Below are 22449 nucleotides of genomic sequence, written 5' to 3' on the forward strand. Positions count from 1 at the left end.
TAGTATTAGCCAATGCCTCTTATGCTCATAGTCTTGCTAAGCCCTGAAATTAGTGCTTTATCACTACACTAAGGCTTCATTAGTATATATTTACAGTTATCAGTAATGCATCACTTCTGATTGCTTCTAGATTTGGATTTTGCTTCCTGCTCTTTAGAACAAAGAGAAATTTTAAAAGTTGTCTTCTTCTGAGAAAAGAAGGTGTACAATCTCATTTGGTGACTTGGACTTTATATGAGGGGCTTTTGTTGAACTGCCAAATGAAATCATGCACTACTGTATAAGGTAGTAGTGAAACCTTTATGTTTTGAGAACGTGCTTTATAAACCATAAAGTAATACAAAAATTAGAGCTCTGCTGATTCAGCCAGATTTCTCAGTGCAAAAATAAATAATAAATGAATAAACAAATAGAAAAGGGCAGTAAGGGTAGTCTTATGATGAATCTGGAGCTAACGCTTAGGCTGCTTACAGAGGAAACTTCTTAGAATGTGTTCACTGCTGATCTAATTTCTGAGCAGTCCTTGTGACCGTCTTAGGCATCATGGCCTTTAAAACTCAAATGTTCTTTTCATGTCTTGTCACCATGAACTGGTGTTTCCTCAGGGCAGTTTGAGTTCTCAGTGAAAACCAGAGCAGCACTTCCAGCTGTACTGAGAAAACTTCGTACTCTCACTGTTTCACACATAACACACAAAAATGTTGAACTTTAATGTCTGGAGCCATTGATTTGAGAGAGTTTTCTATGCTTGATTAGTTTCTTTAAAAAAGCTTAGCTTAGATCAGCATGAATTTCTTTTGCTGGATTATTGGGGATCTCCTAGGGAGGCTTCAGGTTGGAGTAGGGTTTGTTAAGCACCTTGGGAAGCAACAGTAAAGGAAAAAACCAATATTTATGCCATGTATTTAAGTAAGTATGACAACATAAATACGTTCCTTGTGTTTTAGTACATTAACTTGAGCTGTGGTCCTGTCTAGGCAGCAAAATTGTACTGAAATACAGAGCCCCAACTGACCAAGAGAGTGCTGCTCATTTGTATGCATATTGCAATGTAAATATGAGTAATTAGAAACCAAAAATGTATAACAACTGACAAAGCACGTCTACATTCATTCATCATTGAATCTTTGTACAGTAGTCTATGGAAATGAGAAGCATCTTTAAAAATGAAACCTAAGGACAGGTGTACATTCTTTTATGTTCTAAAGTCATATTGACCAGTGTCAAGGTCTCTTGAGGTGGTACCATTTTACTACTTCTTCTTCCAACTTGATTATTGGACACAGTCTTAAACCTGTTTTTCATGATTGGTACAAGGATGGATCAAATGTTTGCCATAGGGCTATACTTCTGAAAGCTCAGAGCATACCATGCTCATGAACATAGAAATGAGTAAAATGCTTCTCTGTTTATAGTCTAACTCATAAACTTCTTCTATTCCCTTTCCCACTGACCACTACAAATCTTCTTACTAATCTACTTTCTTCCTTTAGTTTTGCATCTTGAATCACTCTTTTCCTGTTCAATTTGGTATCCCAGCTTTGGACTTCTGCCTTACCAAGAATGTGGTCAAATCCCCACTGTATCTGGTATTCATACTTTACAACATGGATAAACAACACCGTGTTTCTGGAATCAAGCCTTATCTACCACTTCATCTGGGGAGGGTTACAGGATAATAAATAGTCATCCTGAGTAAATGCCTAGCACTGGGCCTATCACAAGTACATGCCCAGTAAAATGACTGCCCTCCCCATTCCCATCATTTGCCTCATCTTCCAGTAGTATATATCAGGTTTTTACTAACTTTTATCTCTCTCTTTGTTTTTATTTAAACACCATTGCCTGTGGATCTACCAATACTGGACACTTGTCTTTGGAATGATGAGAGATGGAAGTTTCTGTTTTCAAGAAATGTTTATCCTAGTTGAGGAGGCAGGCATGTACAAACTTACAACATAGTGAGTATTAGAGAAATGCCCAAAGATCACAAGGGCATATGACTCCACTGGAAAGAGTCTGGAACAGAGGGAATGGAAGATGGGAAAACCTGCTTAGAGGAGTCATTGACCTGCACCTTGAAGAACGAGAATATACTCTATGCTAGGAAAGTAAGGAAGAATGCTCCAGGCAATGCAGCCACTGCAGGCAAAGGCTTGTTAGTGGAACTGCCAGGAGCCCTGAAAGGCTGGGCATACATTTGGGTACAGGGTGGTGAGGAGTGCCAGAAAGTCACTAAATCTATTTTTCTGCTAGTGTTATTTTGAATACAAGAGATTTTCTTTAAAAACCCTTTAGAGATATTTACTTTTGGTCAGTCACCTTTTATAGGCCCAGGCTCTATAATTAGGTCTTGTGCCATATCAGAGTTCCTGATCTTGAAGAACTTGCATCTACTTAGGAAATGCATTTTTAAAACAGTGAACAACATAACCATGCATAATTAAGTAGGCATCCTCTAGCACCTAACCAGCTTCTCTAGAAATCCAGAGTGATGATTTCAATAGTAAAGGATGATGTAATGCAGGGATTGGGATTTAAATTAGGGATGCTAAGAGGCACAGAATTTGACTAGGGGCTGTAGAAAGTGGAAAGAATAATTAAAGCAAATGCACAAAAGTAAGCATGAGCATATTGTGTTGTTGGGGGTATTAAAGTAGAATAATTCTCCACTCATTCTACAAATTGTATTGTAAGATCATAGCATAACAAGTACAGGAGGGAAAATGGTATGCAAAGCAGACACTTGGTCTTGCCCTCTCTCATGCATCCATCCATTCATCCATCCACCCATTCAATAAGTAGTTGTTGCGTATCTACATTGTGTCAAGTATTGGAATGGAAACTGGCAACATCACGGTGGCATCAAATCAGAACTCCAGGGCTGTAAGGGAACACAGGTCTAGAGTAATCTCATCCTTATATTGCTGTGCACTAAATTCTGTTGTGGACCATGGACCTAGCCCAGTTGTTAGTCCTGGTTCTTCCTTGTCTGCCAAGCTCTCACGTCATTTGCAAAAGGGAACTTTAGTAAGATACTGTAGCAAAAACTAAGGTACCTGGCAGTGGGAACCTGCATTAGGCTACTAGTAGCTGGGTTCAACATTCAAAGCATTCAAACCTATCACCCAGATTTGATCACTGATAAGATTTGGGAGATGACAGATATATATATATATATATATACATATATATATATATATATATATATATATATATATATATGCCTGCAAGATTTTCTTCTGGCTAATAGGAAGTGTGATTATACAAAAGTCTAACAGGAAAGTTAAGAGGACAAGTGAAATGTGTTGGTCAAGACACTATATCATAGAAGCAAAATCTAGCACCTCAATAAAAAATACATCGCACATTTATTGGACAATGAATCCCAGTGCAAAATCATTAAAACACAAACAGATCATATATGTGGTTTCGTGCCATCTTTGGTGACCAATTGTGTTGTGTTTGGGCTCCAAGACTCGGTGGCAGCATGAAGGTTATTTCTTCTGATGTCTCATGAAGATAACTAAGCCCCGTTATTTGTGTAAATAATAAAGAAAATACCCTACATCCACATAAACCTCAAGACAGACGAACAGTTGGAGGTTTCTGTAGAATTACACAAATGCGAAGACAATGAGAAATAGCAAAAACTGAGGTATCCACTGTTGCAATGGGCTCTAAGGCTAAGTTCAACTAACCTCCATATACAGTTATTAATAGGTGATAGTGTTTGCAATTCTACTGTACCCTTCATTATTCACCTACTTTTGACATATGTGTAAGGGTATAATTTTGCATGTACATACAGAGTGAGTGAGTGTTAAAGGGATAGAGGGACAGTGAGATGTTTATATACTAAAATAGATAAAGGACAGTGTATTCCAAGATATCCAGATGTTTTGCAGGATTTTAGAAGTGCTTCACCAGATGTTTGAATTTGTAGGAAAACATCACCTGATACTGTTTTGGTGAACTTTCAGAATGTACAAAGGCTGAAGAAGATCACCTATTTTCAGTGGTCATATTATTTTATCTGGCATTTAATTCTCATGTCCCTGCTGGTTTCGACATTACTGGTATTTGCTTCTGAAAGTCAAGAAGATTCAGCTTTTGTAGAAACATCAAGTAGGTCATGTGATTATCCAGAGGCATCAGCCTGGTCGTTTTCTTCAGAGTTGAGTAGGTGGAAATAATTAACGGACTGGTTTGTTGTCATACATTGAGACATTCCTCTCTTTGTGGTTTTAATTCCCAGCTTCAATCAACTAATTTCAGGTTTTATCTGAAGCACCCATAATTACCAGGGGCAAGAAAAATTGCCAGCCAAATGTAACCTGATAATGCTTACTACAACTGTTAGACTAAATCTTAAACCTGATACAGGCACACAAGAGCTTAATGCCTACATAAACCAGACTGTCTTTTATGCCTTCCCCTGGGTTCTCGCAAGAACAAGTCACCTGATCCAGGAGCCTTAATTCTCAGAAAGCAAAATATTGAGGAGGAAACAATGATGGCAGCTTAATTCATCTTAATTTTGTGCTGGGTCTGAGGAATGAATGAGAGCAGAATGAGAATAGGAATTTTAGATCTGGATTCAAATCACCAGCTCAGCTGTGCACTGGCTGAATATCCTTGGATAAATTACTCAACTTGTTGAGCCTCAGTTTCCTATCTATGCAATGGGAAAACTAGTACCCATCTTTGGGGACTGCAATTATGTACAACTTGATGTAAATCTACCTTTCTGGTTTCTCACCAATGGCATACTCCATGACTTGGTGAGTAAATCGAATTGGCTATGATGGCCATTGCTAATTTTGTTGTTTTGAGTTTTCACTATCACTTTGGTGGACAAAGATATTCAGCAAAGTGTGTCCCCTTATGACCCTGATTTTACAAAGGAGGAGACTGAGGCTCAAGAGAAAACATGTTTGGCTTAAGTCAGGGCACCAGGTTAGGAAGGAAGTATAGTACAGGAGTTATAAGAACAAGGAATCAGAGCCAGAATAACCTGAGTTTTGAATTTTGACCTCACCACTTACCAGGGTGTTTTTTGTTTATCTTGAACAAGTTAGTTTGACATCTCTATGTCTCAGATTCCTGTAAGACTGGTGAGAATCAGGGCAATAGTAAGGTCTGCCTCCAAGGTGATTAAAGGAGTAAATTTCCCCTTGAGGGCTTTTTGAGGAAAGGGGCAGGCACTGTCCTCTATCAAGTATGACTGAAGTACATAACTACCTGAAGACATGAGGAGGAGCCAGATAACCTCTGACAGTCTTGTGCCCCCAAGAATGCTCCAACAGCATAAGGGTTCCTAGGATCGCTAGTCCTAACTCCAGATTTCCCTGGAGCTTGCGTGTTTATGGTCCCATAGTGGTAGCAGGGGAAGAGCAGCGTCTTTTTGATCAGGAAGCTTTGTCATATAAATTACCATAAATGTTACTACACTCAAAACAGCATGCACTTACACAAGAATACACAAATAGATGAAACAATCTAGAAAGACCAGAAGCAAATCCAGTACATACGGAAACTTAATCTGTGATCAAAGGGGCATTCAGTTTGATGGTGAAAGATGGTTTGTTTAATAAATAATGGTGGCACTATTTACTTTTTACCTGGGAAAAATGTTAGACCTCTGTCTCATAGCATATACAGATATTAATCACTGGTATATATTTTAATCAAATTGCAAAAAGTATAACAAAAATATTTTATAAAAATTTAAGGAAAACATATCTATAACCTATAGTTGTAAAGGCCATCTTAAATGAGAGAGAAAACTCAGAAACCTTATAAAGAAAATTATGAACAAATCCAAGCATACAAAATGATAAAATCCTTATATAGGAAAATACCAAAAAAACAAGGTTTAAAAGCTAGATAAAAGGCTAGGAGAAAATATTTATACCATATCACAAAAGGTTACTATTTCCATAATTCACATGACAGCTAAAGTTGAAATGAAAAACATAACCCGGAGAAAAATATGTGAAGAATATGATCAGAAGATAAATGCAAATAATCAATGAGCATGTAAGAATATGCTAGAAATATTTCTAGTAACTAGAAAATGCAAATTCAATCAGTGAGATACCATTTTTTCCTGTAGATTGCTAAAAATAAATAATAAATAGCATCCAATACTATGGAGATTGAGGGGAAATGGACACATCACACATTGCCGATAGGAGAGTAAATATTCATCACCGTCACTACCAGTATCTTTGAAACTAATTTGACAGCAGCTATTAAAATAAAGCATGTGCATACCTTGACTGAACAATACTACCTTTAGGAATCTTTCCTACTGAAATGAAAGCACCAGTATGAAAAAGAATATCTCTGAGGCCATTTATTGTGGCATTGATTTTCATGGTAAGGTAAGATGGAAATAACTTTAATGTCTTTCATCTAGGGAAAGATTGAGAAAAGTGGGGTGCATTCAAACTGTAGAAGTTCTGTAGCTTTACACAAGAAAGAGTAGCTCTATTAGTATGGACATGGAGGGACATCCATGGCATAATGTTAGTTTTTATAAAAATACTTCTTTTTTAGAAAAGAACCTCTCAAAAAAAAATACATATATATATATATTTGTATGTGTGTTTGTAGGAGCATACTAAAAGATATTGAATGATGCCTAATATACTTTCATACTGGTTTCCTCAGGGCCTCACTGGAAGGAAGAAGAGATGATTACCTCTTGCTTTATATACCTGTGAATCGTTTGACATGTTACCATATGTGCATTACTTTGTTTGTTTGTTTTTTTGTTTTTTTGTTTGTTTTAAAGAAATAAACTGATCTCAAATTCTAGTTCCCTAACCTACTTGGCCAGGTGACCTTAGAAAGTCATCTGACATCTTTGAGTATTATTTTCCTCACCTATAAAATAACAATATTGAGGAGGATTGAGCAAGATAAGATGTGTCAAGTTCCTAGCACAGAGCTTGTTAAACAGGGTGATAAGCAAAAGAGAATTCCCTCCTCTTCCTTTCTCTTTACCTTCAGTGATGTGTTTTCTGGGATCAAGCCAGTGACCACTTGGAACCAAGCACAAACAGGAAGAAGGATGAAGCTGCTGCTGCACAAATAAATAATCTGACAACTTCCAAAAGCTACATTAAAATCATTTTTATTTGGAGTTAAAAACCCTCTTGGATGACCCATATTGCTGCTTACTGCCTCCATTTATCCAGACACTGAGAGCTATGGATCCAAGAAATAAATGCACATGGCTGATTGAAAGTATGAAATTAAGCAACTAATCCTCTGACCTAGACTCCCATCAGAGCGCCCTGTTCTGAAACCAGGCTGGGTTGGGTGGGCATCTGAAAGTTGCCTCCCTGTACCCTTCTGCCTGGATCCTTCACCCTCATCTGTCTCTGCCCTGAGAATGCCACCGTGTTGGAATCACAGTGTGGTTCATGCTGTTCCCCCTCCTCACTCAACCCCTTCTCCAATATTTTAAATCATTATTATAGAGCCAACATTATGCTAGATCATTTATAAATACATTCTCACAATCTTCCCAACAACTCTGTTGTCATCCCCATTTTTACAGATAGAGAATGAAGCCACCTAGTAATTTAGCCACCTTCTTTTGGTTCTGTGGTAAGGACATGGTACTACTGATCTTTCCCCCATAGAATAACAGCTGTATGGGAGAAATATTGGAGAAGTCAGAAGATGCAGTGGCTTAAATTTTCCCTGTATAATAGTTTGTATTCTGGTGATAATCCGTCTTAGTTGTTAGGACTAGTATATCTCTGTTTGAGGAAATGCTTCAATGTTTTAACTAGCTACAAGATTAAAAACACACCCAAAGCAATAGCATTAAAACAATGCACTCTCTAGTAAGGCTTGCCTTAGCGCTTGAGAAAATGGCCAGGTCAGCTTGCTTCTTGCTCTGAATTAATTTAAGCCTTAATATACACATACCTTTATTATAACACTTATCATATTTTGTTATAACTATTTGTTAGCTTGCCTATCTTCCCACCATACTGAGTGTCCTGAAGAGTGGGAACATTTTGATTTATCTTTCTATCCCTGGTTCATTAGATACAGTCCATTAATTTTTTAGATGAATGCACAAATTAATGATTATGGGTTAAATAGAATATATGCAATTCCTTAGAGGTTCCCAAGTGACAGCCCTAGTTCTTAATGGGAGAAATTACCTTTAACAATGGGCAGCCCTAGTTAAGGACCCTCCATGTGCTATGAGTCGGAGGCCCTGCAATGGAGGAAGAATTCATCAGCAAAGGGGTTAACTTTAAGGCCAATTCCATCTATGAAATAAATCTGAAATCAGAAAGGGACCAAAAGCCTGCAGCAGTGGATATTTTAAACTTGCTCATTAATAATGGCTCAAAGTGGAGATTTATTACTGTTGAGAAGAGAGGAAGAGACAGTAAATCAGGATTGGTGAGGAAAAGAGCAAGGAAAAGATATGAGTTCTTATTTAAAATGTATTCATATGCTTTATAACCCCAAAGTGGAGATTGCTATATCGAAGTGGAAGGCTTTATTTGTAGGACTGAATTCACTGTAGATATGTTTTATGCCAGTGTTCATTTTCCCAACTTTCATTTGCTTTTCCTTGACCGAAAAGTAGGGGACTTACTTTATAGCTTGAAAATGAGAAAAGATTGCTTTAGCTGAGTGTCTTCATGAAAATATTCCTTGCTTCAAAGAGTGGTTTGTAAAGCACTAGTTGGATCCTAGGAAAACACGATTTTATTGGCACATATTTTGAAGAGAATAATTTTTAGAACATTCAATTAGTTCTGCCTTTGAGATACAATTTAAACACACCCAAAGCAATAGGACTAAATTCATGTAAAAACCTATGTCCCCAGCTGTTGCTTGGGAACAAATTCTTTTCCCATTCACATTACTCTAAGGATAGTCAAGCTTGCTGTTGGCTGTGTTCCACCTGAGGCAGATACCTGCCTTTAATTCAAAAATCAGACCATGGTACTTCCCTGCTAAACTCTCAGTGGCTTTCTATTAATTTGGAGTAAAATGCAAACTCCTTAGTGTGGCCTGCAGAGCCCTGAACCATCTGTTCCTGGTCTACCCAGCCAGCACCATCTCATTTCGCTCTTCTCCTCATCTGGTTCATCAGGCTTAAGTCAACTGACTCCCTTTCAGTTTCTGAACACATCCAGCTCTTCTCTGCCAAGACTGCTCTCTTTTGCTCTGCCTTGGACATCCTTTCTCCTGCCTTTGTATAAAAGCAACTTTTCCAGTCCTTCCAGAGTCTACCAGCTGACCTTTCTAGAGAGACCTCCCTTGACCATGCTACCTAGGTTTTCTCTCCCATACATGCTTTAAGCTATGATCCATTACCATCTTGTCTCCCACAACATGCTTACCAAAAACTTTACACAGATAGACATATAGAAACTTGTGTGTCTCCCATATTTCCCACTAGCCTGCAAGATTCATGAGAATAGGAACCATATCTCTCATTCATAATTGAATTCCCAGAACTGATGGCAGTGCCTGACACATAGTAGGTCCTCAGTAAAGATTTGTTGCATCAACTTTCAGTGCCAATCCTAATGCCTGGCACATCAGAGGCTGTCAGTAAATGCTTTTGAATTGAATTTATCTTGTTGCCATAGGACTTAGCAAATTCACATAAGCTGTATAAATTAATTCCAAGTGCCTAACATCCTGCCCACAACAGCAAATTCTGCTGGCTCAGGACAAATGAATAAGGAAGATGCTTAAAAGCTCAATCTAACTTTGTAACACCTTCTCTAGGACAAAGATGTCATCAAGGCCAGTTTTAACTCCCTTATTGGACTTGATTCCTCTGGTTCCTTGCTCTTCTGACCTATTTGTTTTTGGTGAAAACTTTGTTGTTTTTGTCTGGACATTGCCAAGGTGTGTTATTAAACAGCTGGAGCTTTTTTATTTCATGGATCTGAACAAGCAGCTGAGAAGTTTTGCTTTGGGTTTGCCAAGGCTCATGATTTAAGCAGTTGAAATCACAGAGTCACTGAGCATCTTTCATAACTCACTGGACCCAGAGCCAAGAGAACGTTTGGGATTTGTAATTTATGATAAGAATGGCAGTAGTGCCATTGGGAAATATTTTGGCAAGATAACACATCGCTGTGATGCAGCAGTTAAGTTCCATGGTTTAGGCTGTGTGAAAATTAATTTGCAAAAATATTCAGGTCTGTTTTGTGTTCTAGTTTATATGTAAATTAGAAGATTGTACAACAAGGATGCCAGGGATGATGGAATTCAAACATCATCAGACTGGTTGCCCATTAATTAGAGTGATTCTTTATTTTGCTTTATTTACATTTTCTGTCAACAATAAGTTGTATTGATAAGTAAACAAAAGACACAGCATTAGCTAATAAGCCATGATAATGGACACTTTAAAAATAAAAGTTTAAAAATCTGATTTGGGAGGATAGCCATGGAAACTAAGAGAAAGAATTCAACAATATTTCTCTTAGCTTGGAAATAGAAGCAGTGCCTGCCACAGCATTATATAAGCCACTTTTACTCCTAAAGGTCACTTTTATTCCTAAAGGTGACAGCATTATATAAGCCACTTTTACTCCTGAAGGATAACACTATGAAGGGTAGTTAAGTATCAGAACCTTGGATATAAGTGAGAGTTCTGTGCAAACCCACAGGGCGAGTTTCTCACTCTAAATACTGAAGCCTTCATTCATACACCCATTCTTGCTCTGCATGTAAAGTGAGCCATCTGACTCCTATGCCCCAATAGGCATGGGCACTTCATGCCCTCCTGTTTTCACAGCCCTCATTCTAAACCATTTCCCGAAAATCTAGATTACACCACATTTGCAGAGCTAGTCTGGTCCATTTGGCGCTTGAGTTCCCTGGACTAGCTTCAATACCTTAATTACTGTCCCAACACTTAACACTGCTTCTAACAGCAAAGACTTCTCATTTTTATCTGCACTAAAACCTTACCCGGTGCAGCTGACCCCAGAAACTATCCCTGGAGCAGCTCTTTGTGTGCAATCATCCCCATCAGGTCTCCTCAGAGGCCTGCAGATGGGACCCAAACACATTGCCTGAATTGAAGTATTTTCACACCCAGGCCATTCTGTGTATATTACCCCATGGTTGTATGGCTACTTTAAAATCCTAAGTGTATTCAGAATAGTTGACTTTCAAAGCAGTTTGATTCCAACCTTTGCACTTGAAATTTATTTTAACTGGAAAATTGGCACTAATGTTACTCTTGATTTACCAAAAGAGAAATGATGGCAAAAGTCTTACAGGGGTCTTGGCAACAATTAACTGAAATTTCCTGCAATGATCTGCTCATGTATAGAGCCTGCTGGAGAAGAAGGGGTTTAGAGCAGCAGAGGCTCAGTAGCACTGGAAATCTCGAGTTCTGTTCTTTACTCTGTCCTTCCTCGCCTCTACCTGTCTGTGTGACCTAGAGTGGAGGACTTTACTCCTTACCTGTATGGCCTTAAATCCATGTAATGAATTTAAGTCAGACAAACTCTAAGGTGGCTTCTATTTCTGAAAAGCTGTAAATTCATAGCTGATTTAAAATCAGCAATCCAGGGGTAAATAAACTTAGATACCCGTTCAGGACTGGAGCCAATGAGAGACACAGCTGGGCCCAGAGTGTTTCTCCGTTGTTCCTCGATTGGCTGAGGAGGTGATTAGCACCAGAGACACAGGCTTTGATTGTGAAGTGGGGATATAAAACCCTGAAACTGTTTGTCATAAAGAATTCCATGCCCCATAAAAGAGAAGGCAGATGTTCACATAAAGTTTTTGCTGTTTGTGTTTTTGTGGGGGTACTTTTTGGGCATGACGTTTATTAGTGAAGTACAGCAGCAGCTGCCCACCCGTGTTGCCACATAATAGCAGTCTTACAATCCATTGATGGGCTTGGAATTATTTTTGTTAATGCTTTTCATGGGAGTAGATGAAATGCAATGTGCACCAGCTGTAACTACTTTAATCATGCAGCTGCCTTCTAGGGAGAGCCCCGCAAGCATCATAGATGTCTTCATTGTCAAAGAGGTTATTGTCTCACAGAGTTTTAAAGGTAAAGAGGTGCTGTATTACTTTTCTATTAGTGCTATAACAAATTATCACGACTGCACAGCATAAAACAGCAGACATTTATCTTCTGTTTCTGGAGGTCAAAAGTATATGTATATGTATGTATATATAGGCATATATATATTCTCAAGGGGTTAAACATCATGGTATCAGCAGGCCTGTATTCCTTATAGCAGGAGGCTCTAGGTGGAGAATCCATTGTCTTGCCTTTTCCAGCTTCTAGAGGCCACCTGCATTCCTTGGTTCATGTCCCCTTTCTGTGTCTTCAAAGTCAGCAGAGTATTATCTTCTCTCCTGGCAGGTCTCTGTTTCCATCCATATATCTTTACTCTATATCTCTGACCCTCCTACCTTTCTCTTATAAGGACTTTTGTGATTACATTGGGCCCACCCAGATAATCCTAGATAATCTCTCCATCCCAAGACCCTTAATTACATCTGCAAAATACCCTTTACCATCTAAGCTAGTATATTCACAGGTTCTGAGTATTAAGATGTAAACATCATTGGTGGGGAGCTGTTATTCGGCCTACCACAGGAACCATGAAGAACGAGTCAGGTCCAAGGGACACATGACTTACCAAGGGCCACTCAGTTCATTTGTGGACGTGCCATGACTGTATCCCTGGCATGCTCACATTTGCCACTTGTGTGTGGGTTACTGAGAAAGACTGCTAGGAAGATGCCCTAATGAAGGTTTTATTTTCATAATTTGAGATGATTGAGGGATAAATAAATACAAGATCAAGTCAGTGTTTTTTTTTTAAAGAGTAGTTTAGAAAAGACAAGTTTATATTTATAATATAAGTGCATTCATAATGCAAGAACTTTCTTAAATATTGTAGTCTTTCTAGGACATGGTACATTCTAAAGGTGGAATAACTTATAATGATAACATATTTTAAGCAATGATAAGAAATGACAGTGCCGAGGAAGCACATGCACATGTGTCAATATTTCTCCTCTTCCTCCTCCTTCTCTTTCTCCCTCTGTAACTCAGGCCATTGCTACCATTTTGAAAGTCATTAATGACTGAAAAGCCAATTCAAACTCCTTAAACTAAAGGAAATGGTCTACCAGAGGCTTGTGGGCATGGATGAAACCAAATTAGATATTTGTCATATTTTAAAATGAGACCCATCTTATTTTGATGTTGAAGTGTTTGTCTAGGCCAAAGAACTTATTTTTAGTTCTCCTCCCATGTCTGTTACAGTTACCTATAACAAATAAGAGAGTCATAGAATTTGAGTATCTTTGGCAAGTGTCTGCCAAACTCCTCTTTTGCCTTAGTTTTTTCCATCTATGCTATAGGCAAGAATGATGGCTACTGTAAGTTAAAGGCTTTATTCAATTTGAGTTTAATTAAACTTGAGTTTCTGAGAGGACAGATTCATTTAAGAAAGCTAATGTGATTGTTAGGCTCATCTTCTTCAGGAGTCACTCCCTGCCTCCCCTCTACCATGGCAGGGTTGGCTTCCCCTCATCCAGAGTCTCGTAACATACTCAACCTCACACTAGTGAACCTCCCCAGTGTGTTCGTTATTCTTGTGCTTACCTGCCTTCCTCGAGATCCAGCCTAATCCAGGGTGTGATGCAAAATAGGAATTCACTGTGTGTACTATGGGTGAATGAATGAATGGTCATATAATCTCAGGGGAATTTGAAGGACACATGGATCCAGAGACTCAATGGAAGTACTGAGAGGGGCAGGGAAAGGCTGAAAGTATAGTTTTGATCTTCACTGATATAAAATTAGTAGGCTGGCTTCCCAACCTTGCCCTGAAAACTTTCTTAAATAGAAATAGAACTGGAAACTGCTACAGAAATTTATTCTAATAGATGTTTTAATGTGACACTGAAAATGAGTGGATGGTTTCCTTTGGGTATTTGTGCTTAGCTCTCGATGTCATTTTTCTAGCTATCAAATGAACACCAATTCTTTATCTACAGGTACATTAGGTTGATGACCTAGTGTTGAACTAAACAAAGATGAAGTCAAGTTGCTAAGCTCTTGTCTGACACTGATTAGAGAGCTCATAAAATAAGTCATTCCCTCAGTTTAGTCTTGACAATCCAAAGAAAAACTGTGTATACTGAATGACGCTTTCCTTGAAAAACTTCTAAATAGGATAAGGTTGATTTTCACATCATTCTTGCCAGATAGGAAAAGCAGAGCATCAACTCAAGGGAATTGCTGAATATTTGTACTACCTCAGGCATATCGCAAAGATGATGTGACCTGAACAACGATGTTAGCATTAAAGTGGTAATGATGACTGCACTCAACACAGAAACTACTGGATGAGTAGGCCTCAAACAAGAAAATCTGATGACAAGAGATCATGAAGGTAGGACTTAGAGAAGTGGACCAAGATTCAGTCCAGGAAAATACCGTAGCAACCCCCAAGTATCTCCATGGGTGGGAAGATTTGGTGGTTCTCTTCCATTTTACCACTTTTGTACATAGCTCTGTTTGTTTATGTTGTTTCCCCAACCTGCTACTCAGCCTAATTCTACAATTTCTTTTTGTTTCTAGTTCCTTCTTTCTGGGGATTGGTGAACTCAGCTTGGAATCTTTGCTCTGTGGGGAAACGGCAGTCGCCAGTCAACATAGAGACCAGTCACATGATCTTCGACCCCTTTCTGACACCCCTTCGCATCAACACGGGGGGCAGGAAGGTAAGCCACCATATTGCTTCCATGGTTAACCTGAAGATGGGGCCATCTTGATTCTGAAGGCTGAGCCTCAAGGCTTCAGTCTCTGTGATGAGTTTGTCCTCCCACCTAGGAATACCACAGACTTCAGACCTGCCGCCATTAGAAAAATGTCTACATTGTGCTTTTTCACCCTAGTCACACTTTTGTGCTTCTAATTACCCTGTACCTCCTGGAGGTTGCCTGAAGTCTTATCAGACAACCTTGGTACCCCCATAAAGGACAGAAAGATAGTGGCCACCCCTGCCTATCATGCTGGGAAAATCTTTCCTCTAAGAAACTGCTTTACTAGGCCTTCTTTTAACCTCAGTGAAGTGGGAAAACCAATTAACAAAAATAAAATCAGATGTTTATCATCTTGGGAGGAAAAAAACAAAAATCACCTTAGATGATTTATATAAAAATCAATAATTAATCTTCCTAGGGGCATCTTGCTTGCTAAGAATCCTAGCTCCTGCACAGAAATGCTGAGCTGGGCTTTGTGATTCTCACACCTGAATCCCTCCCTCGCTCTCCTCCCCCCATAACGAGCTCCTCCTTAATTTGTGGAAGAGCACAGTTAGTTGCCCATTGGGTCTTCTCATCACTGGAATCTTAGCATTTTTCTTGCTGGTTCATGTCTACTTGGCTATCTTTTACTGTTGAGTACGTGTTAAGGGTAGAAAAGAAATGCACATGCAGAAAGTTGTGTTCAAAGGTAATTTATCTGTTAAGAGAAATGGAAAATAATTTGTGTGCAAAAAATTGAGGTTAAAATTATTGACAACTTTTGTTAATACCAGCAGCTGATACTTTAGGGTTTGGACTCATTGGGCTCTGTTCTGTCTTCCTTTGCACAGTCTGTTCAGTATAAATACCATGAAGTTTGTACGTTAATTTTTCCCCTTCTGATATATTGAAATATATTTTCTTGTACCATGTAACTGTCACAGACACACACACCCCTAATGACTCATCCAAAAGCTGTAAGTGACTTTGACTCAGGTCACAAGTCAGGTTTTAAAAGACATTGCATGTGGCCCACACCATTTAGTTATGCAGTATTTGTGTACTGTTTTAAATATGAATTGAGAAGCACTTTTGTGGAAAGGTCATATATAGGTCATTTGGTTTATTGCTCCTATTCCATATAAAACTATGTTATCCTAATTATTGTTCCATTTACAGTTTTATTTTTATAAATCCTGCAAGGAACTTGTCATGGCTTCTAAGTACATTTCTCTTTTAAAAGGTGAATTATTTATTTAAAGTCATGAACACGTGTGAGTTCACTGGTCAGTATTTAAGAAGGGAACATTGCAGTTATGAATAAATATTCAGTCATCCTTCCTTTCTTGGAGAGGGTGATGTAGGAGATAATTGCATTCTAGGCAAAAGGAAAAGCAGGGAGGAAAAAGCCCGAGACTCAGAATGGGGTTTGGTGCCTGAGTTCCAGAATTCACCTGAAAGGTAGCCAGCAAGGCTGAACACAGATAGCGAAGAGGGGCTTGCAAGATGGTAGGCTGGAGAGGACAGTAGAAGGCAGGTCCTGAGGCAGTGTTCAGGAGCTGAATCCTTTGCCTGAGAGTTATGGCAAGCATTTGAAGGGTTTTTAGATAAAGTATAGATTGGAATTGAGATGGAAAATGTGTCAAACTAACACAAACAATGGATATATAATTTTTACTTTCCATCAGAATGTCTTAAAGGAAAAATGTTGATGTGAAAGAAACAAAAAAAAAAAAGTCAACACAGCTTCTCCCTAAAATGTATTGGGAAAGAAGAGATTGGGAGATAGTCTAGTGGTAAAAATCACTCACATGTTATGATTTGGGGTTTTTTTTAAACAGATGATTTTGTATCTTTCCAATTCAGTAACGTATACCTGATCCAAACCAATTTTCAAATGCATTGGAGTTTGGAATCTTGGCAACATTTACTTTTCACGATGTAAATATTTATATCTGGCACAATTTTTGTTGTCAGTGGTTTGAAGAGCTGAGAACTGTCTGATGGTTCCTTTTGCATTTGTGAAAGGTAGAAAATAAAATATAGCTGGTCGTGATAAACTAATTGGTAATGAAATGCCTTAATTTGATAGACAATAAGTAAATCATGTTTGCATCACGTTTTTGAAGGTGATGTTTAATGAGTTGGAAACTTGTTTTGAAAGTGAGAATTCAAATCACTGTTCTAAATTTTGTTTTCCCTTGAAGAAATACCCAACTTAATTGATTTGAAAATCACCTTGTAAGACTGGGAGTTTTGTAGTATTTGGGCAAGATGTCACATTTTGAAGTCTGAGCCCAGCTGGGTGTCAGTAGGTGAAATGCAGCCCAGTAACTATGTGTTTTGTGTTGCATTTTTATCCACAAGCATTATTCTTTCTGGTGTTCAAGTGTATCTTATGCACAAAACTGTGATGCAGCTCTCTGGAAGCCCCTGACTTGTGTTACTATGTTTATTTTAATGTATTTGACCTGACATTGGGCTCAAATGAAGGAAAAAGGGCTTTTCTTACCATAGTTTAAGACTAATATTCAACCTCAGTACAAGAATAATAAGGAATAATAGTTATTCCTTATTCTGCAGTAACCTTCTCATTCTATGCACTGTGCCTTGAATGTAATAGGAAATATTCATTTTTACTTAAAAATGAGACTTATGTCACCTTTTAGCCTCATGTGACAGGTTGCAGTCAAAATGTATTTCAAACTGTGTTTCATGCAAAAAGTTATTTAAAATATTGTATATAATTACCTTCAGGCTATGTACATGAGACATGTATACGAAGCATACATGAATTTTTTTGTTTCGACTTGGGTTCCATCCCTAATAAATCTCATTATATATATATGAAAAGATCCAAAATTAATAAAATTTGAAACACTTATGATCCCAAACGCTTTGCATAATGGATATTAAATTTGTAATTGTATTTTTACAAATGGCACGCCTTTAAGGCTGGGTTGTATGTAAATATAAGACTCCTACCTTGGAACCAATCCCCAGCCTTTGACCCCATTAAATTTAATGTCCAATTGCTACATTGTTTGGAGCTAATTAATCCATTCTAGTTAAAGCTACTAAATTAACTCAAGAATCAAAAAGGAGGAGGATGGGGAGATAATTCTTTGTAGTTTCAGGTTGTTTAAAGTCTCCATATACGAAGAAGTTTGATTATGATATAAATGATGTTTTACACTGAGTTAAGCCTCACTGACTGTTTTAAAGATCGAGACGCTTGTTAGCCATTGAACTTGTAAAATTTCACAAAAGTTTCACCTTTCTTGTCTTTTTGCTCTGACCAAAGTGAGTGTAAGCAGTGTGTTTGTGTTTTAATTTTAGTGTACTAGTCATATAAGTGAGAATCTTGATAATTTGAAAATGAAATACAGGATGGGAAGGTTACCACAGAGTAAAATACGGATAACTTCAATCAATTATTTTGGAATATAGATATTTGCTTTGAGCATTTGATATAGGTGGGAATTGAAAGGTTGTGAGTTTAGCTTTCAGGAAGGAAATATGGCACATAGAAACCTATCTGCTGATCTAAAATACCTAAAAGGAGAAAAAACATATTAAAACTGAGACTAAAATCCACTTACCGATTCTACCATTTTAACCAAAAATTAGTCCTGCCAACTTTTCTCATCTTTTAACTCATTTAATAGAATAGACACCTCAGTAGTTAATGACATGACAGTTCCTTATTGTATATTAAATATAAAAGGTAGGATCTATCATATGTTAAGTATAAAAGGTAAGATCTAAACATACTTATCATATGTTAAGTATAAAAGGTAGGATCATATGTTAAGTATAAAAGGTAGGATCTGAGTATAAAAGGTAGTTAATGACATGACAATTCCTTGTATGTTAAGTATAGAAGGTAGGATCTGAAAAGGAGACTGGGATGAAGGATAGTACTGTTTTATTTTTTCTTTTCTAAAGTTTCTAGATTTGCTTAAACAGACTTGCATTAATTTGGTAATCTGAAAAATACTTATGTTCTAACCTCTCTTTCCATTTCATTTCAAAATATATTTGGAGTTGTTAAATGTGGTAGATAGAATAATGTCTCCTCCCAAAAATGTCTACATCTTAATCCACAGGACTTCTAAGTGTGTTACTTTACATAGCAGAAGGTATCCTGAAGATATGATTAAATAGAGGATTTTAAAACTGGAAGGTTACCCTGGACTATCCAGGTAAACCCCTTGTAATCACAGAGTCCTTAAAAGGAAAAGACAGAGGCAAGAGAGTACGAATCAGAGAACAGAGACGTGAGGATGGAAGCAAAGGTCAGAGTGACGCAGGGCCACAAGTCAAGGAGGCCTCTAGAAACTGCAAAGCACAAAGAAACATTCTTCCTTAGAACTTCCAGAAGGATTACAGCCCTACTGACACCTTAATTTTAGCCTAGCAAAACTGATTTCATATTTCTAACTCCCCAAATATAAGATAATAAATTTGAGTTAACTTGAGCCACTAATTATGGGGTAATTTGTTGCAGTGCCAAAAAAAAAAAAAAAAAAAAAAACTAAAATAATAGATGTGAACATAAAAATTGTACTGGTTTACTAACCACAAATCAACAAATTATTTTTAAAACTTTTTGGCATTTTTGTAAAATTACAGTCAGAAACAGCCTTTTTCCTATACAACGGGGAAACGATTGAACTGAATCTAATCACAGATTCACAGCAGCTTAGATTTGTGACAGCACCTTTGGAAGCCAACTCCTGACACTTCCAGTCCAGTGCTGGAGTCTAAGTTCCTCTCCACCCTCAGTATCATCTCGTTGTTTCTAGGAGTTCTAAACTACCGGTAGTTCTTCATTTGGGTCCTGTGTTTGGTCTCTGCTGCAGAATATTTGACAGTCATTTTTTTCTTTTACTGTTTTAAAGTGGGTGGTTCAGTGACATTGAGTACATTCAGGCTATTGTGCAGTCATCACAACTATGCATTTTTGTCACTTTTTTGTCATCCCAACTTGAAACTCTGTACCCAGTAAACAAGAACTCCCCATTTTCCATTCCCCTAGCCCCTGGTAACCTCTGTCCTATGTTCTGTTTCTATGAATTTGCCGGCTCTAAGTACCTCATAGACGTAGAATTACATAATATTTATCTTTTTAATGTCTGGCTTATTTCACTGGGCATAATGTTTTCAAGGTCCATCCATGTTGGTGCATGTATCAGAATTTAATTCAATTTTAAGGCTCAATAATACTCCATTGTATGTATATACCACACTGTGTTTGTCCTTCTGTCGATAGACATTTTGGTTGCATCCAGCTTTTGATTTTTGTGAATAATGCTGCAATGAAAATTGGTATACAATGAACTGTTTGAGTCCCCTGCTTCCAGTTTTTCTGGATGTATAGCAAGGAGTGGACTTACTGGGGCATATCTATGTTTAACTTTTTGAGGATTGTAACACTTTTTTCCACAGTGGCTATACGATTTTACATTCCCATCAGCAATACACAAGTATTCCAATCTTTCCATATCCTCACAGAAACTTGGTGGAGTTTTTTTTGTTGTTGTTGTTATTTATTTTGAAATAGCCATCCTAATGGTTGTGAAGCGATCTCTCATTGTGATTTTGATTTACATTTCCCTAATGAATTGACAGACTTTCATGGACATCCAGTACAAGTTTTTGGAATACAACCTGTTCCTGATACAGAGTGTAGAAGATCTTGAAACCTCTAGGGAGGAGACAGGTGGTAGAAATAATTGACCTTAGCCTAATGGCACAGTCAGAAATACAAGAAGTCAAAAGAAGCAGGGTGCAGTGGCTTGTACCTGCAATCCCAGCTACTCAAGAGGCTAAAGCGAGTGGATTACTTGAAGCCAGGAGTTCAAGACCAGGCTAAGCAACACAATAAGACCCCATCTTTAAAAAGAGAGACAGAGAAAGAGAGAGAAGCAAAAAAGAGAAGAAACTGACCATCAGCAGACTGTGGACCTACATAGGTTATCTCAAAGAAGCAACCTTTCCCCCATATGTTCAGGTTTCTTGTTTGAAATTTTGCCCAGGAAAGGCTAAAACTACTGTTGTCACCAACTTCCTTTTGATTTCTGGATACCTGGGGCTTATATCAGGGAGAGTCTCAGCAGGAGACATGGAGCATGGTGAGTCATGAGGATCCCTCATAGAGGGATCATTTGTAACCACCCCAGGTCTGGAAGGGGTGAGGAGATGGAATGAGGACCGGAACCTGGAGACCAAATGAACCAACCATGGAGAGGAACACCTGACCTTCAGTGAGGGAAGCAACCAGCTCAGGGCAACCCCGAAGGATGGAGCTGGGGAACAAGGCCCTAACTGTACTCCTTTCCTCCCCTCTTATGGAAAGAAGGCAGAAGCCAAAGGAGCTTATTGAATCAGTCCATGCAAGCCAGCCTCCAAGCCCCTAAGCAAGGTAAAGATGGATCCAAATGGACAATCGGAAGACATCCAACTCAAAGCTATAGGTGTATCTACATGGAAGTTTCCATATTTCCCATGAAATAAATATAAGCTAATAAAACTCATAACTGCTTATAAATCAGGTATAAATGCTTCAGGCTGGCACTCACAGCCCTTGTAATACAGCATCAATTCTCCTTTCCAGAGACATTTACATTACACTTTGTACACACCTTTTGTTCCCAGTGAGAGTGTAAACTTTAAAAAACAAACAAAAAAAAACCTGAATGCATCTCACCTTTTCCTGGGATCTGTGCTTTGGCCAAAATATACCCTTCACCCTACTTGCCTAAGAAGTCCCAACCCCTGCTTTTAACCTCTGTGACTCCAATACTATCTCTTTCATTAAATTCCTCTTGATCTCTTTAGCTAACTGTGAAATCTCTCTTTATTTGGCTTCTTAAGCACCTTACTTATATTTATTTTAGGATCTGAACCTTGCCTGTAATATTAATATTGCTTTCCTTGTAAGGAATAGTAAGACAAATATACTATAGATATTAGCCCTTAGATTAAGAGCTCCTTATGATAAATATGCTTTTGTGTTTTCATTTTATATCCTTGGGGTCATCCATGACAGTGCTGGCTGATTTGAATTGAACCAAGAGTACTCTTGCTTACCAAGAAATGTGTTTTGGTGGAATTCACCAAAAGTTGCTATGATACAAGTTGGGGGGAATGTAAGAAGGCCCATGATGAAAAATAACCTTGCTATCCAAAGAATCTATTACTAAAACTAATTTTCAGTTATATTTTTATGACCATTAAAATAAGTTGAAATAATAAGAAATGTGAATTGGCTCGGTATTTAAAATCTTATCACTTCTCTATTTTAAAATTTTCCTGTGAACCTGATTGCAAAATTTAGTTGACTTTATTTAATCATTGCTATTCACAGCATGTCCACATTGCTATGTTCTGAAACCTTTTATGTTTGAGGCTTTAATGTTCCTTCAAAAAATTTATGATATATTTGGGAGAAAATATAGATACCCAGAAGTTAAATGGCAGTAACTGATTTAAATAACTATTTGAGATAATAATGGAATCAATGTTAAGAAATGATTAATTAGCAAATCAATCATCTTGGCATTAATGTTTTAATGAGAGTAAGAAGTTGGGTTGGTCAAACGACTTTATGGAAGTGGTAGGATATGAGCTAGCATGAAA

At 37.8% G+C, this 22449-nt stretch overlaps 1 protein-coding gene across 1 annotated transcript in view; it reads left to right on the top strand.

Annotated features, from left to right (window-relative positions):
• The window catches only part of CA10 (carbonic anhydrase 10), a 556758-nt gene that overhangs the window by 221236 nt on the left and 313073 nt on the right, over window positions 1-22449 (top strand). Inside the window, exon 3 of the mRNA XM_008011426.3 lies at window positions 14639-14781. Within this exon, the coding sequence (XP_008009617.1) occupies window positions 14639-14781 (143 nt within the window). The remainder of the gene's footprint in view (window positions 1-14638; window positions 14782-22449) is intronic.

This window comes from Chlorocebus sabaeus, chromosome 16, assembly GCF_047675955.1.
Source record: "Chlorocebus sabaeus isolate Y175 chromosome 16, mChlSab1.0.hap1, whole genome shotgun sequence".
In the NCBI taxonomy this organism is placed as follows: domain Eukaryota; kingdom Metazoa; phylum Chordata; class Mammalia; order Primates; family Cercopithecidae; genus Chlorocebus; species Chlorocebus sabaeus.